The 13,783-nt window shown below is 33.1% G+C and overlaps 1 protein-coding gene across 1 annotated transcript; it reads left to right on the top strand.

Annotated features, from left to right (window-relative positions):
• The first annotated feature begins 4,235 nt into the window (after nucleotides 1-4,235).
• On the top strand, nucleotides 4,236-12,652 carry LOC104892467 (hypothetical protein). Its single transcript, XM_010678414.3, has 4 exons — nucleotides 4,236-4,744; nucleotides 6,304-6,357; nucleotides 10,970-11,095; nucleotides 12,081-12,652. The coding sequence occupies exons 1-4, from the start codon at nucleotides 4,349-4,351 to the stop codon at nucleotides 12,258-12,260; spliced, it is 756 nt and encodes a 251-aa protein (XP_010676716.1). The 5' UTR covers nucleotides 4,236-4,348; the 3' UTR covers nucleotides 12,261-12,652.
• The last annotated feature ends 1,131 nt before the right edge of the window (nucleotides 12,653-13,783 follow it).

The following is a 13,783-nucleotide window of genomic DNA, read 5'->3' as shown; positions in this document are numbered from 1 at the left end:
CTTTATTTTAATTCTCTTGCAAAGTTATTTGTTTCCCAAACAATGGTTTTCCTATAACTTTTAAGAGAAGATTTTCTCATCATATCTAACATAAAAATTAATTCACAATAAATAATATGGCGGCATCGAGATGAGGCTGAAGCATTGAGAAAGTATCATTTATGACCAAATATATTGATATGAGAGAATAGTAGAAAGTAGGAGAGAAATTAATATGGTGGATATGGACATATAGTAGAAGGTAGGAGAGAAAATGTGACGAGTACATATTGATTTGCAATTATATATAATCAACAACATTTTTTATGACAATCATTGCGCTTATAATAAATTTGGGATGTATCCCGTACTAGACGCAATAATAATAAATTGATAGAGATTCAAAATTTATTTGTATTTTGAATGGTTGTAAATAATCTTTTAAGGTTATTTTCTGATTCAACTAGAGAAGGTGTCTTGTGCAGTTGTGCGTGAGTGCGTCAAATTGACCCCTTAAATATGTCTCCACTTATAATTTCGGAAAACTGACATGTCAATCTAATTATAACATAACACTATTCTATTTAAATTCAAACAAATTTATACGCTTAGTTACATATATATCACGTCTATTTACACATTTAAACTCTGCACATTAGCATTGGTATTACTACAACTATTCACCTATACATGGTCTTTTGGAGATTTGTTGGCTTGTGTTTCATCCTTAATTTGACTATAATCAAACTCAAGACATTGGTGGGTGTACCGAATTTTGATAAATAATGGAGTTAAAATGTGTCCTAATCCATTTGCTATTTTCAATGTTTTTACTACCTCCGTTCCTTTTTAATAGTTACACTTACATTCATTACGCATGCCGATGTATTACTTTGAGTCTTTATATCTCTAACTTTGTATTTGTAAAAAATATAAATAGACGATATTCTAAAAGTACGTATCGAGACGAACCAAACAAGACCCCACATGACTATATTTTCTCTTAACCATAAATCACAAATGATAGTCAAAGAAAAATTTTGTGAATAATGTCAAAAGTGAAAGTGTAATTATATATTAGATAGGTAAGAACACCTTTTTAATTTTTATAGTGATCTTAAAATGAAGATCATCCACTTCTCGCTCTATAAAGTCATATCACAATCTTTTCTCATTTACTTTTTCTTAACAATGACCATAAATAAGCAAATCATCAAAGAAAAAAAAATATATGGAGAATTTTTAAAAAAAATCTAGCAAAATGGCTATACTCCAAGTCTCCAATGGTTGCCCTTTTAGTTAAGGTCATCAATTTTTTTTTCTTCTTTTTCATCTCACTTATGCTCTAATTCTCTACTCACTTAAGAATTAATATTTTCTTACTACAATGGTTGATTGGTTGCCCATCAATTTGTGGTCATCATATCCTTATTATTACTATTTCTGGTACTTTACTATTTTTTTTTTACTCGCCACAAGACCACAACTATGCTTTGCCCTCCTTTCTATTAATTCTTCACGACGAACTTAACATAATGATTTGTTTTCTTTCTTTCTTTTAATAAACTACATTATTTTTATATTCTCTTTTCTTATGTTCACAACAAAGGGCAACGACTAACAATACTCTAATAATGTCATGCAATATTAATTAGGACTAGTTTTTTCCATACAACCCCTAGTTTTGTCATCAATGAATTTTGTATTTATCAAAATAGTCCATTACATATGGTAACGATAAAAATATTTTTTTATCTCTATTACATAAGGGAAGGGGGAGTGTGTGGTGTCCTTTTTTGAACTGACTATTATGCCCCCCTTCCTTTTCCAAATTACAAATCTCTATTACATCAAACAAAGCCACGAAAAATTCGACATTGAGAAAATCACTCACTCACAAATATTATCAGGAAACTTTACAAATATTACGCAAATCACTTATATCACTCACAAATCACTTATATCAGGAAACGAATTGAGAAAATCACGTTGAAGAAATCACACAAATCACACAAATCACTAAACTTTACAAAAAAAAAAAACTAAAAATTAACTTACAAACCATTGTTCTCAAAAACTCACAAAATTAACTCACAAATCACTTATAGTAGGGTGTCAATACATAAAAAAACATTCACAAAATTCACTTACAATTGTTCTCAAAAACTCACAAAATTCACTTACAAGTCATTCTTTACCTATACACGATATGCATAACAATCTGTAAAAAAAAAAAAACATAAAATTTCGACGGGATATCACACATTTGTCCATCGACGATTTGCAAACTTCCAAAAAGGTACACAATTCTTTGAATCTTGCAATTTATTTCAAATTAGTTGAAAAAACAATAGCAATTGTTATGTAGTCGACTAACAGAAATAAGGGAGATAATAGTTTTTACATTTATGAACATTAACCATTGAGTAGATCATAACTAAATGGATTAAATTTAACTCTTTATTTTCACATGAAATGAGAGAACAAGATAAAAGTAACAAATTTAGTTTTTTTTTTTGGATAAAAAAAATCACTTTTGCAAAAATCAATTTCCGATAAAAAATTACATTAATTTGCTAAAACCATTTTTAGAAAAAAAAAATAGATTATTTTGCAAAAACAAACAGCGAAATTAAGCAACAAGACAACTGTAAAATTTTGAAATGGAAAAAAGGGCTTTTATACAATTTAACTTTAATTCATTTTCATGTTAAATCAGAAAACAAGATAAAAGTAACGATTTTTGTTATTTCAAAAAAAATCCAATATCAAACTCTGACAGAAAATTTCAAATTTCATCTCTGATGATAATTTTTTATATAAGTTTGTGAAATCATAATTTAGATGTTAGGCAAGGGAAAAAAATGAAAAAGATTTATACTTTTCGGATTAAATTTTGGAAAGATTGATTTATACTTTTCGGATTAAAACAAAAATTACATTAATTTGCGAATTACCTTTCTTTGAGATAAAATCGACCCAAGAAAAAACTGAATTTGGAATGATTATTTTTGGAATGATTGTGTTCATGTCTTCGGAGATGGACCATTTGATTATGGGAAACAACATTCAATTGTTGTCGCATGTGGGCTTCATCTGAAAAATTACCACGGTATGAATAACATTAAAGAGTGTAAATAACTATAAACCTTTTCAATTTGTTTATTAGTGGAATTATCAATACAAAACAAAATAACGAATATTTGTTGTTTTCTATGATAGGTTCATTATTGTCGATTAGTCTCTCATGTGAGGCGTATTGAGTCACAACCTGATGAGATTATTTACGAAGCATGTAATCGTTGTCTAAGAAAAATTGTCATCACCCAAACGACCTATAAATGTGTACACTGCAATCTAACAAATGCTGCAACTATTCCAAGGTATAAACTTTATAACATTAATCTACATTTATTACAAATATTCACAAATGTTTATTAATTGTGTTTTCCCGTTGACAGATTAATGCTTCGAATCATTATTTCTGACAAGAGTGGCAGAATGGGAGAAAAATTGATGAATGACCTAACTCAACACATGTTGCGGTGTACTCCGACTGAAATCAAATCACTACTTCAACAGGTTTGTCAAGTATTCCAAACTTTTTTTACGTATCGTTTTACAACTAAAAACTAATATCTCTATTAATTGCAGCCTAATGGAAGAGCAGCAGTTTTGAACAAAGTTATGAAAGTTTTCGGTTTCAAAGAATACTCATGGTTTTTACATCCACCAAGTAACACCATGGAGATTAATCAGTTCCACACCATTGATTACATATTTGAAGTTGACTGGGCTGATGAGTGTGCGTGAATTTTCAAGAAAATTAGTTAATGTCAACAAAAAAGTAGTTACAAATGCAACTTCATTACTTATACTTATTTATTAAAGTGTTTTTAAATACTATTTGATTGTATTTCAAAAAATCTTATTCACAAAATGGAGGTGAACTTAAATACTAACTTGCATTTTCCCTTTTTTTAGTACTTAGTAATAATTAGGCCTAAAAATATCATCGCACGCATCGCGTGCATAAAAAGCTAGTATAAGAAAAACAAACAAAATTGAGTTCACGTGAATAACATGTGCTGAGCTAAGGGATTAGCAAGTTTTTTTTACCCATGTGAACTACGAATGTAGTACAATATAAAGAAAGGAAAGAAGAATTTGAACTTAGGACTACTTCAATGTCTCAATCTTAACTACTAGGCCACGACATTTTCGGGAAGGGGCTAAGTAAGGGCTTAGCAAGTTAGCACTAGAGGCTCTGCATCATAGTTGTGGATGCAACACCATCACCAGCACGAATTTAACACAAGCTTAAGTGAGAGAAAGAGAGAGAGTATCTGAAAGTTCTCTCACTACATCAATGGCGGTTTCCTTTCTTCCTCCTAATTCCTTCCATGGAAAACTAAAACTGAAAGTCAATCTGAATCAACAATCTCCTTCTTTTCTCTCTCCTCCACATCGTCTTCCTCTTCGAGTAGTAGCGTTTCAGCGCGGAGACTTCGAGTCTTTGAAACAACGCGTTTTATCAGGTGATGCTTGGAAAGACGCATGGAGGTCAGCAAATGATGGCTTCGAACAGCTTGTTTTCGACGCTAAGAAGGCCGCTGAACGCTTCGACCGTCAGTATTCTGTTTCTAGACGCTTCTCTTCTGCTACTCAAGCTGTCTCTATTCGTGCTCGTGAACTCGACCGTGAATATGAGGTTTCTCAGAAATGGCAGACTTTCTCTCTTGATTTTTCGCGCAATTTGCCTAGGGTTCGTGCTTTTTACACCTCTCGCTTTGTTTTGATTGTGTCCTTTTGTTCTTTTGCAATTTGATTGAATTTGAGGTGTTTTGTTGCTGTTTGGGACAAATTTGATTGAATTTGAGGTGTTCTCTTGTTGTTTTTGCGAATTGATTGAATATGAGGTTTCTCAGAAATGACAGGCTTTCTCTCTTGATTTTTCACGCAATTTGCCTAGGGTTCGTGCTTTTTTACACCTCTTGTTTTGTTTTTCTTGTGTTTTTTGTTGTTTATTTTTGTAAATTGGTTGAATTCGAGGTGTTTTGTTGCTGTTCGTGACAAATTTGATTGAATTTGAGGTGCTCTCTTGTTGTTTTTGCAAATTGATTGAATATGAGGTTTCTCAGAAATGGCATACTTTCTCTCTTGATTTTTCACGCAATTTGTCTAGGGTTCGTGCTTTTTTACACCTCTTGCTTTATTTTTCTTGTGTTTTTTGTTGTTTATTTTTGTAAATTGGTTGAATTCGAGGTGTTTTGTTGCTGTTTGGGACAAATTTGATTGAATTTGAGGTGTTCTCTTGTTGTTTTTGCAAATTGATTGAATATGAGGTGTTTTGTTGCTGTTTTGGCAGATTGATTGAATATGAGGTGCTTTGTTACTGCTTTGGCAAATAGATTGAAATTGAAGTATTTTGTTGTTCTTTTTGTAGATTATGAATTTGAGATGTGTTATTGTTTGTTTTTTTTTGCAAATTGATTGATTTTTAGGTGTTTAGTGTTGTTTTTGCAAATTGATTGATTTTTAGGTGTTTTAATGTTGTTTTTGCAAATTGGTTGTACTGAAATGTTTTGTTTTGTTTTGTTTTTTTCCAAATTGATCGAATTTGAGGTGCTCTGTTGTTCGCTTTGGAAGTTGATTGAATTTGATGTGTTTTGTTGTTCGTTTTGCAAATTGGTTGAATTTGAGGTGCTTTATTGTTGTTTCCGTAAATTGGTTGAATTTTTGGTGTGTTGTTCTTTTTCGAAATTGATTGAATTTGAGATTTTTTGTTGTTCATTTTGGAAAATGAATAGATTTGAGGTGTTTTATTGTTCATCATTGTTTTGAATTTATAAAATTTGTAAAATAAAAGTACTGTAAATTCTTATAATGGGTGGTGTTTGACTTTGACCACAGAAGTAGTTAGAGTGCGATACTATCAAAACAAAAAATTAAAAAATTGAAGTAGGTAGAGTGTTTTGATGTGAATTTTGATGATATTCATTGATATGGACTTCAATATCTACATTCAATTTACAAAATTGGGGGAGTTTTATACATGCCATTCGAGTTAGTTGTAGACTGAAATATGGTTTTTGACTTGAGTTATTGGAACACGTAATAATGGCTGCCTGTAAATAATAAGTTACTATTCTATGTTTGGAAATTGTATGATAGCATTATTCTGATGCAAGTATAAATGCAAAAGAATTTGGAAGTATCTGATAATGTAATTTTATCATATCCTGAAATTCTACAAGACATTTTCATTCTTGGTCATGGAAGTTGTCATAATGTTTAACATTGTACATCGACTTGTTCTTGCAGTACAGAAAGCAGTTCAATAATTTCTTTGATACTCCGCTTGGAAGGAGTTCTGCTGTAAGTATTATCTGAACTTATGTGTTAACTTTTCCTAGATTCGGGTTTTTGTTTGTTTGTTTCTTTCTTTTTTTTATGATGGCGGATTGGCGGTCATTTTCTCGATGTGTCTTTCGTTGAATTTCACCCTTGAATCTTGATGTCATAATGTTTTAGTGGGCTACCACCATTCGTAGTCAATTGTTTAGGGGTTGACTATTTGTTTTTGTTGTGAGCGTGGTCATCAAGTAATAAGACTTGGACTTAGATGAACTGATTTGGCACCAAATCCTTAGCATTTTCACTTGTTGTTAGCAATTTAAGGCGAATAGAAGTTGTTAGTGTAGGAGAATCAAGTGTAAAGCAAAATGGCGCTTTGCTCTTTCAATCCTCCTTTCCAATCATTTTTTTTGAACGTCTTAGCATTTGTTACGAGAGATTTATGTATTGAATTGCTTGATAAGTACTCCTGTTTCTCCTTAAAAGATCTTATTGTTCCCTAAAGGGGGGTTTCCTTTTACTGATTTCCACTAACTGAAATCATATCTTTTTTTTGTCTAAGTTTCCATGCCCTTACTTTTTCTTAGAATTAGTTTCTTATAATTCAATTAATATCACAGCCGTTCCAAAATTAAAGTGAGAGGAATTATAGTGTATCACTTTTAAATAGCTTAATTTCTCCCTTAAACAGAGATCTCATGCTGATATTCTTTTGGATAGTGGAGTACTTCTTTTGAGTGTTTACCCTACCATTTAGGGTCTAGCAAAGAGCGAATATCTGATCTGAAATTTGATTTTAAATTGGATACTCAATATCCAAAACTAGCAATATTTGATATTATCCAATCCAAAAACTTTCAGATATGTGATATCCAATTTTTTTTATTTACTTTTTAAACCGATCCAAATTTTCTAGTTTGGTTGTGAATATTGTCACATTTTTGTGCTTGGTATATATGCTAGAACAGTTCATAGGAGCAATTTTTTATGCTATCAGAATTCGTTGACTTAAATTAATTTTATAGGGTAGGTCAGAAGCTGGAAATCAAAAGATAGGTGTAGATTTAAAAAAGGGTTTACGTTTCTTCAAAAGACTTGAATTTCAGATAATTTCATGGGTATTCGTAAATCCAATTATCAATATCCTTAGCGGTATCAAGTATGTGAAAATTATGAGATGTATCACAAAGCCGATATTCAAAACATTGGATTGAATATCGTACTGGGTTTTAGTTAATAAAGATAATTCTCAAGTTATCAAGTCACTCTCAAAGTAAGCTTTAAAAACCTATAATGACATTGATTTTCTAGATGCCTCCCTCCCTCTACAATCCTCTTTGTAGCATTTCTGATTCCTTTCTCTCGCTCTTTTTCTGTCCTCAATCTAACAATCATACTACTCAAGCTATTATTAATGGACTTGTAATGCAATACCTATAGTACCCCTCCCCTTAGGTATTTAAGTCAGACCATTATATTACTAAACACCCAAACTTTCACCTTATCCTCAGAGTCCAAAGTAATCAGCTTCATCTTCTAGGCATTGGCAACGATGGTGAGCATTCCCCTTCCCAAACTACTTCATACAATAGTGTGGATTGCTGCTGCTACCATGATTGCTGGTATGCCCTCTAATGGCTTTGCCTTTGGAAGAGGAGTGGATCCACTTGACATGGAGGATATTGGGTTTTGGGTTGCGACAGTAAGTTTTTGGGTTGGAGGAATATGGGATAAACTTTTTCTGAAAGGTTGGATGGAGTGAGAAAAAATTGGGCTAGGCTGAGAGGCCAACAGAACGATTGTGTAATTGAGTTAACCAAGTTGTGGGAATGGGCGTTGAGTTAGTCAAAGTCAGACTCTGTCCCTATCCCCCATCTCACTTTCTTTCGTAACTTTGGCTTTAGGTTTGTGGTTTGGAGAGATAAGAAGATGTATATTCACAGTTTATGTGAGTTTTTTTTGGTTGGATGGTGTGGAACCTGTCTCATTTATTTAAAGTCAGTTCCACTGTGTTGGTGGTTGCCACTCACACGAGAGTACACTGCTCCTAATCTCGTAATGAGTTTGAAGCAACTTGTGCTGATCACTGTCATATTGACCTTCATCCACTGGGCAAGTAAATTCAATAAATCGTCAATCTCCTGTAATTGTTCATGGAGGAAATGTGCTTCCATTTTGTGCTGCAAAGAAATATAGAATATAACGTTCATTCTTCGGCTTTACCGAGTCGTCTCGCTGTAATGAATTGGGCTTCCTCAACTCACACAAGCAATCTACTGATGGATTCAATTTCAAAGAAATCAAGATCAAGCTCAAAGTTAAACTAAGAAAAGGCTACTTTTGATTGATAAAAGCTGAAGGCAAATACAAACTTCAAGGCATTCGAGAGGCCAAGAACTGTCCCACTGAAGTAATTCTTTCACAATTTTTTGGATGCAACTTTCTCTCTCGACATACTACCCTTTTATAGGCAAAGGGCCCTACTCTCCATATTCTCTTTACTGAAATGCTAGCTGCCACCTTACTAATTATTATAACTGCATTCTGTTATGCTCAGCATTCTCACCCATTTGATTCCTCTTGCCACACGTAGCATAGGTGAGCACTATTAGAGGTCTACCCTCAGCTGGGTTTGTTGCACTCGCTAGTTTCTATAACTTAGTTATGGTGGCCATCAAGCTTCCTTGAATAGTTTTACATTTGTACATGATCATATGATGACCTAATTTTAGCAGTTTAGATCATGAGAAAAAAAAATTACGCTTGTGATTGTTAAACATGAAACTTGCATATATTTCATCCGTTCCTAAATGAGTGTTACATTCACTTTTCACGTAGACCAATGTGCTTCTTTGATCATTAATGCCTTTAATTGCGCACAAGTGGAAATTATAGAAAGTTGATATTTGAAAGTATACATTGAGACGAATCTAATAAGATTCCACTTGACTATTATTTTCTTTATATAATAGCGAGAAAATAGAGTCAAAGTTACTTGATGAATAGTGTTAATTTACTTAATATAACACTTGCTTAGGAACGCAGGAAGTGTTAAATATAGTTATCAAACTTGTGATTGTTAAACTGGAAAATTACATATGTCAACGATAGTTATCAAGATTTTGAGTGGTTTCACTCATTCCTATGGTAAGCTAGACCATTTTTATAATGATAACTTAGTCTTCAGGTTGTCTTCCTCTCCGTCTAGTATTCTTTTTTATAGCATTTTCTTCCCCCTTATCTCTCTCCTCCAACTCACTCTATTCCTTCTTCCTCAAGTAATCCTAAATTCCTAATAGACCAATAACGCAATACCTACAGTACATCCTTATGTTGGTTCATTACACATTTTGAAGTAGGTAATGGTATATGCTTTCAGACTTAGTGACCATTGTCAAGAATTTGTAGTTCTAATGTATCATCCCTGGAGGAGAAGGCTTCTAATGTATGCATTGTTCCTTGGAAGTCTGTGTTCTGACTTTAATGTCACTCTTGTGGTCTTGCCTTACAAGTTACAATTTTGTTGTTTCATGCCTCCTTTGGGGGATGTTTGGTTTAACTCTGGCATAAGTATGGAAAGAAAAAAGTTCACCGATGCAGTTGCGTAATGGCTTGTAACAGATGAACGCGAGGGATCGCACCGACACGAAACATTCACAATAATGGGGGTTTTGCTGCATTGTAATAGTTTGAGTATTGTCTTAATAATATGACCAAACCTAGGGTTATTTGGTGAATGAATGATTATTTCGAATAATATACTACTTCCGTTTGGATTTTGGAATATCATTAAAAAAATTTCCTTTCTCTTATTTTCATCCAAAACCTTCCCAAGGCATGAGAACCCCACATCTTGGGGGTTTTGAAGAGTGGGACCCTTAGGTAATAATTTTAGAATATTGTGAACGAAATATTATATATTGGTTTGATTGATTCCAAACTCATACCTGATTCCATATATGCTTAAAACACCCCCCCCCCCCTCTTATTGTTATGTGATACCATGTTCCATGAAGAATCTGTTTAATGGCCCATTGCTGTATGAGTAATCATCTTTAGTTCTATTCTTTTCATTGATCAAGGCATCTTAAAGAAGCTTAAAAAGACCCAGTAATTGAGAGTGTTATACTAAATAGATCCCAATCTAGATGATATAAAACTGCACCTAAATGATACTGATACATCATAGACCGTCAGTCCTACTCATTCTTTAGGGAAAGCACCTTGCCTAAATGGAATATTTATACGGAAAACACCCTCTTGTTTGGAGTCTATATTCAAACAACCACTGTTAAGTATAGAAATTTAACAGAAAATGTACATGCGGATATGTTGTTGCTAGAATACCAATTTAATGTTAATTTAACTGAATATTGTACATGCGAATGTGGTTGTTATTAGAATACAGATTTAAGATTAATTTAACAGAAAATACACATGAGGTTGCTATTAGACTATAAATTTAAGGTTAGAGATAATTAAATATTTATACAGGTTGACTTTTAAAATAACACCTTCACTATAGGGTGGTTTTTTTTGTTACTCTCCTAGAACTTTTATGTCCATGGTTCAGTTGTTGGTCAATGATCTAGTTTATGGTCATACTAACTTTATATTGCCATTTCTATTTCAGACAATCTTCTTCTTATGGTTTGCTTTGTCCGGATGGCTGTTTCGGTGTTTGATAATTGCCACTTGGGTGTTGCCAATTGCTGGCCCTCTTCTTCTCACTGCTGCTGCTAATAAGATGACCGTGAAGGTATAAAATGAATCTGCTTGACTTATTTGATTTTCAAAAAAATTACATTATCGAGTATTCAAGTTTGTTCTTTTTAAGTGCTAATGTAAGCTGTACCTTGCTTCTTGAGCTTTCAACTGCTAGTACAGATACGTTATCTTGACAATGATCTAGCATTATAAATTTATGATTTTAACTTTCTAATTCTTATGGCTGGCTAGGTCTGTACATGTTCTTGAATTCCAATTAGTATGTCTGTGAAGAGCATGGTTTTATTATGCACTGGAGGTAGAATTTAATAGTTGTCCAGGCATATTTGGGGGTACTAGGATCCAAGTATTTCAATTAAGTGCTTCCCGATCTGTTTAGCTTGAATGAAGTGGTAAATGGAAAGGGTGCAGTGACTGCTTAAAAAATAATAAGAAAGTTGAAAAATGCTTTTCTGTTTACTGTTGTATGACCTCCCTCTCTTTATCTCCTTAAATTGCATATCTTTCTCTTCTTTCTCATGTATAACCAGAGCCTTGGTATGCGTTTGATTAGAGGTTTTGGTTTAGGATCTATAAAGTTGTATAGATAGAGGAATCCAGAATTTCTTAAAATACTACTTATTTCGTCAGATGCAGTCATAATCCCCTTTACATAAAGTGCCTTAACTTTTGTTCAATGGGAAGATAAGCTAAATCTTGGATTGAGATAATTCATCGGTAACATCTTCAAAATATTCTCCTTTATATAAATCTATTACAAGTCTCTTTTTTTTTTAGATCAAACTCACTCAAAATTGAGCTTGAGCTCTAATGCAAACGAGAAATGCTAAGCTTGAACAAGCCAGATTGTAGCGAGCTAGCTTGAACAAGAAATCTAAAAGCTTCATACTCAAGCCATGCTTGACAATTCTTATCAAACGTAGCTTGAATGAACTAAAATGCGATTTAGCTTCGCTTATTTGCAGCTCTGTTCATGCACTTAATTTTTTGTGTTTTCTGAATCGAATCTTTGACAGGGTGCTTGCCCAGCATGCAAAAGAGAGTTTATAGGTGTCAAGAGCAGTATAGTCCGCTGTCAAGGTTGTGGCAACATCGTCTGGCAGCCACAAGGTGATTTCTTCTCGAAAGGTGAAAAGAAAAATACATGGTCAAAATCTAACCCTGACATTATAGACGTTGAATTCGAGGAAAAATGATGAAAATTATATACTTAATTTGGAGATGATGTTAACTTGTTTTGTTGGAGACCGACAAGTTGAAGAGACGAGAATGCAATGAAGCTGGAGAAAGACTTGTTTCTTTATAGATGCCAACACACCAGAAATTGATTTCGGTTACGGAGTTGCCTTATACTTTATGTTGAACCTGGAATAGTCACATTGAGAAGCATGGTGCTGCTGTCGACTTCTGTTGGACTGTGTTTCTATGTTTAGAAAGCCGGTAGGTTGCTATCGATGTAATAACTTGTTCTGCTGGGTGCATTTGGTGCCAATACTTTGGCATTGTATAGCGAAAGATCTCATCATACCTCTCTTGTAGATAGTGTTGGTAATTAAAGTATTGTCGAATATGTAATTTTCTTATGTTACATGTTTCTTGGTAGCTTAATTTTTTGCATCATGTTTAGGCATATAAGATGGACATCAGTGTAAGCAGGATTGCATAAATTGCTGTAAACGGATCAACCAACAAGAACTAGAAGAGTAGTGAGCTCACCTGGAAACCCTCCAATGCAGTACTCTTTGGGTTATGTCTCATTTTATTCCCCATGTAGATTCTTATATTACTGTTGAAGGATGATCATTTTATTTCTGGCATTTCTCATAAAAAAGGGTCTAATTTTGCGGTTTCTGGAACATTTCTATCTTTCATTTTGCTGCCTTTAGTAATTAAGTTAGGCTTGTGATTTATAAATTGTCTCTAGACGATATGATAAGTTACCCCTCAATAAATCCTAAGCTATGTAATTCTCTGATACCAGTAGAATTTGAATCTGTCAGGTTCAATTAGGATCATAATTTGTGAAGTTTTAGGGGAATTAAGGTCAAGAAAGGGAAGTTTTTTAACCACAAATTCAAATCCATTCGTTGTTGAATCTTACTCAGCGAAATATGGAGGTACTCATGGTAGAACGGGCTAATTTGGTATTCCATTTTCATGTATTGATTGTCCTAATTGAACCGATGATTATTTATGATTCCATAATTGAATCAACCCCATACTAGTTCTAAATTTGAGAACTGTTATGGTAAAGTAAAAGATCCCTTTTGTCTGTCACAATGTAAAACTCGAGCTTCAATAATACTCCTATAATAGATTTATTCAAAGCCAATTGTTATAATTAAAGTATTGCAATGAGATCGTTTTAGTCTACCCAGTTTTGCTATTTATTACTCCCTTCCTCTCATAATATTTTTTTTTTCATGATCAAACTTTAAAACCTTTGACCACATATAATCATTAATATATACTTAAAAAGCATACTCATGTTGGATTTTGTTGGATTTATCTCAATGTGTAGTGTCATAATGTCAATTTTTTTATTAATAAGTAACTCAATCTATTGATGGTCAAAGACACATGCTGGAGATCGTGTTAAAAAAAACAAGAACTATATCTTAGGATGGAGGGAGTACTTTTTTATGGCTTTAGATTAGATTTGTTTTTTCCTTCATATTACACTTTCTACAACTAATCAATTTAAGTTAGTTTTACACAT

Source organism: Beta vulgaris, chromosome 5, assembly GCF_026745355.1.
Source record: "Beta vulgaris subsp. vulgaris cultivar EL10 chromosome 5, EL10.2, whole genome shotgun sequence".
NCBI lineage: Eukaryota > Viridiplantae > Streptophyta > Magnoliopsida > Caryophyllales > Amaranthaceae > Beta > Beta vulgaris.
This window is presented reverse-complemented; position numbering and strand designations above follow the sequence as displayed.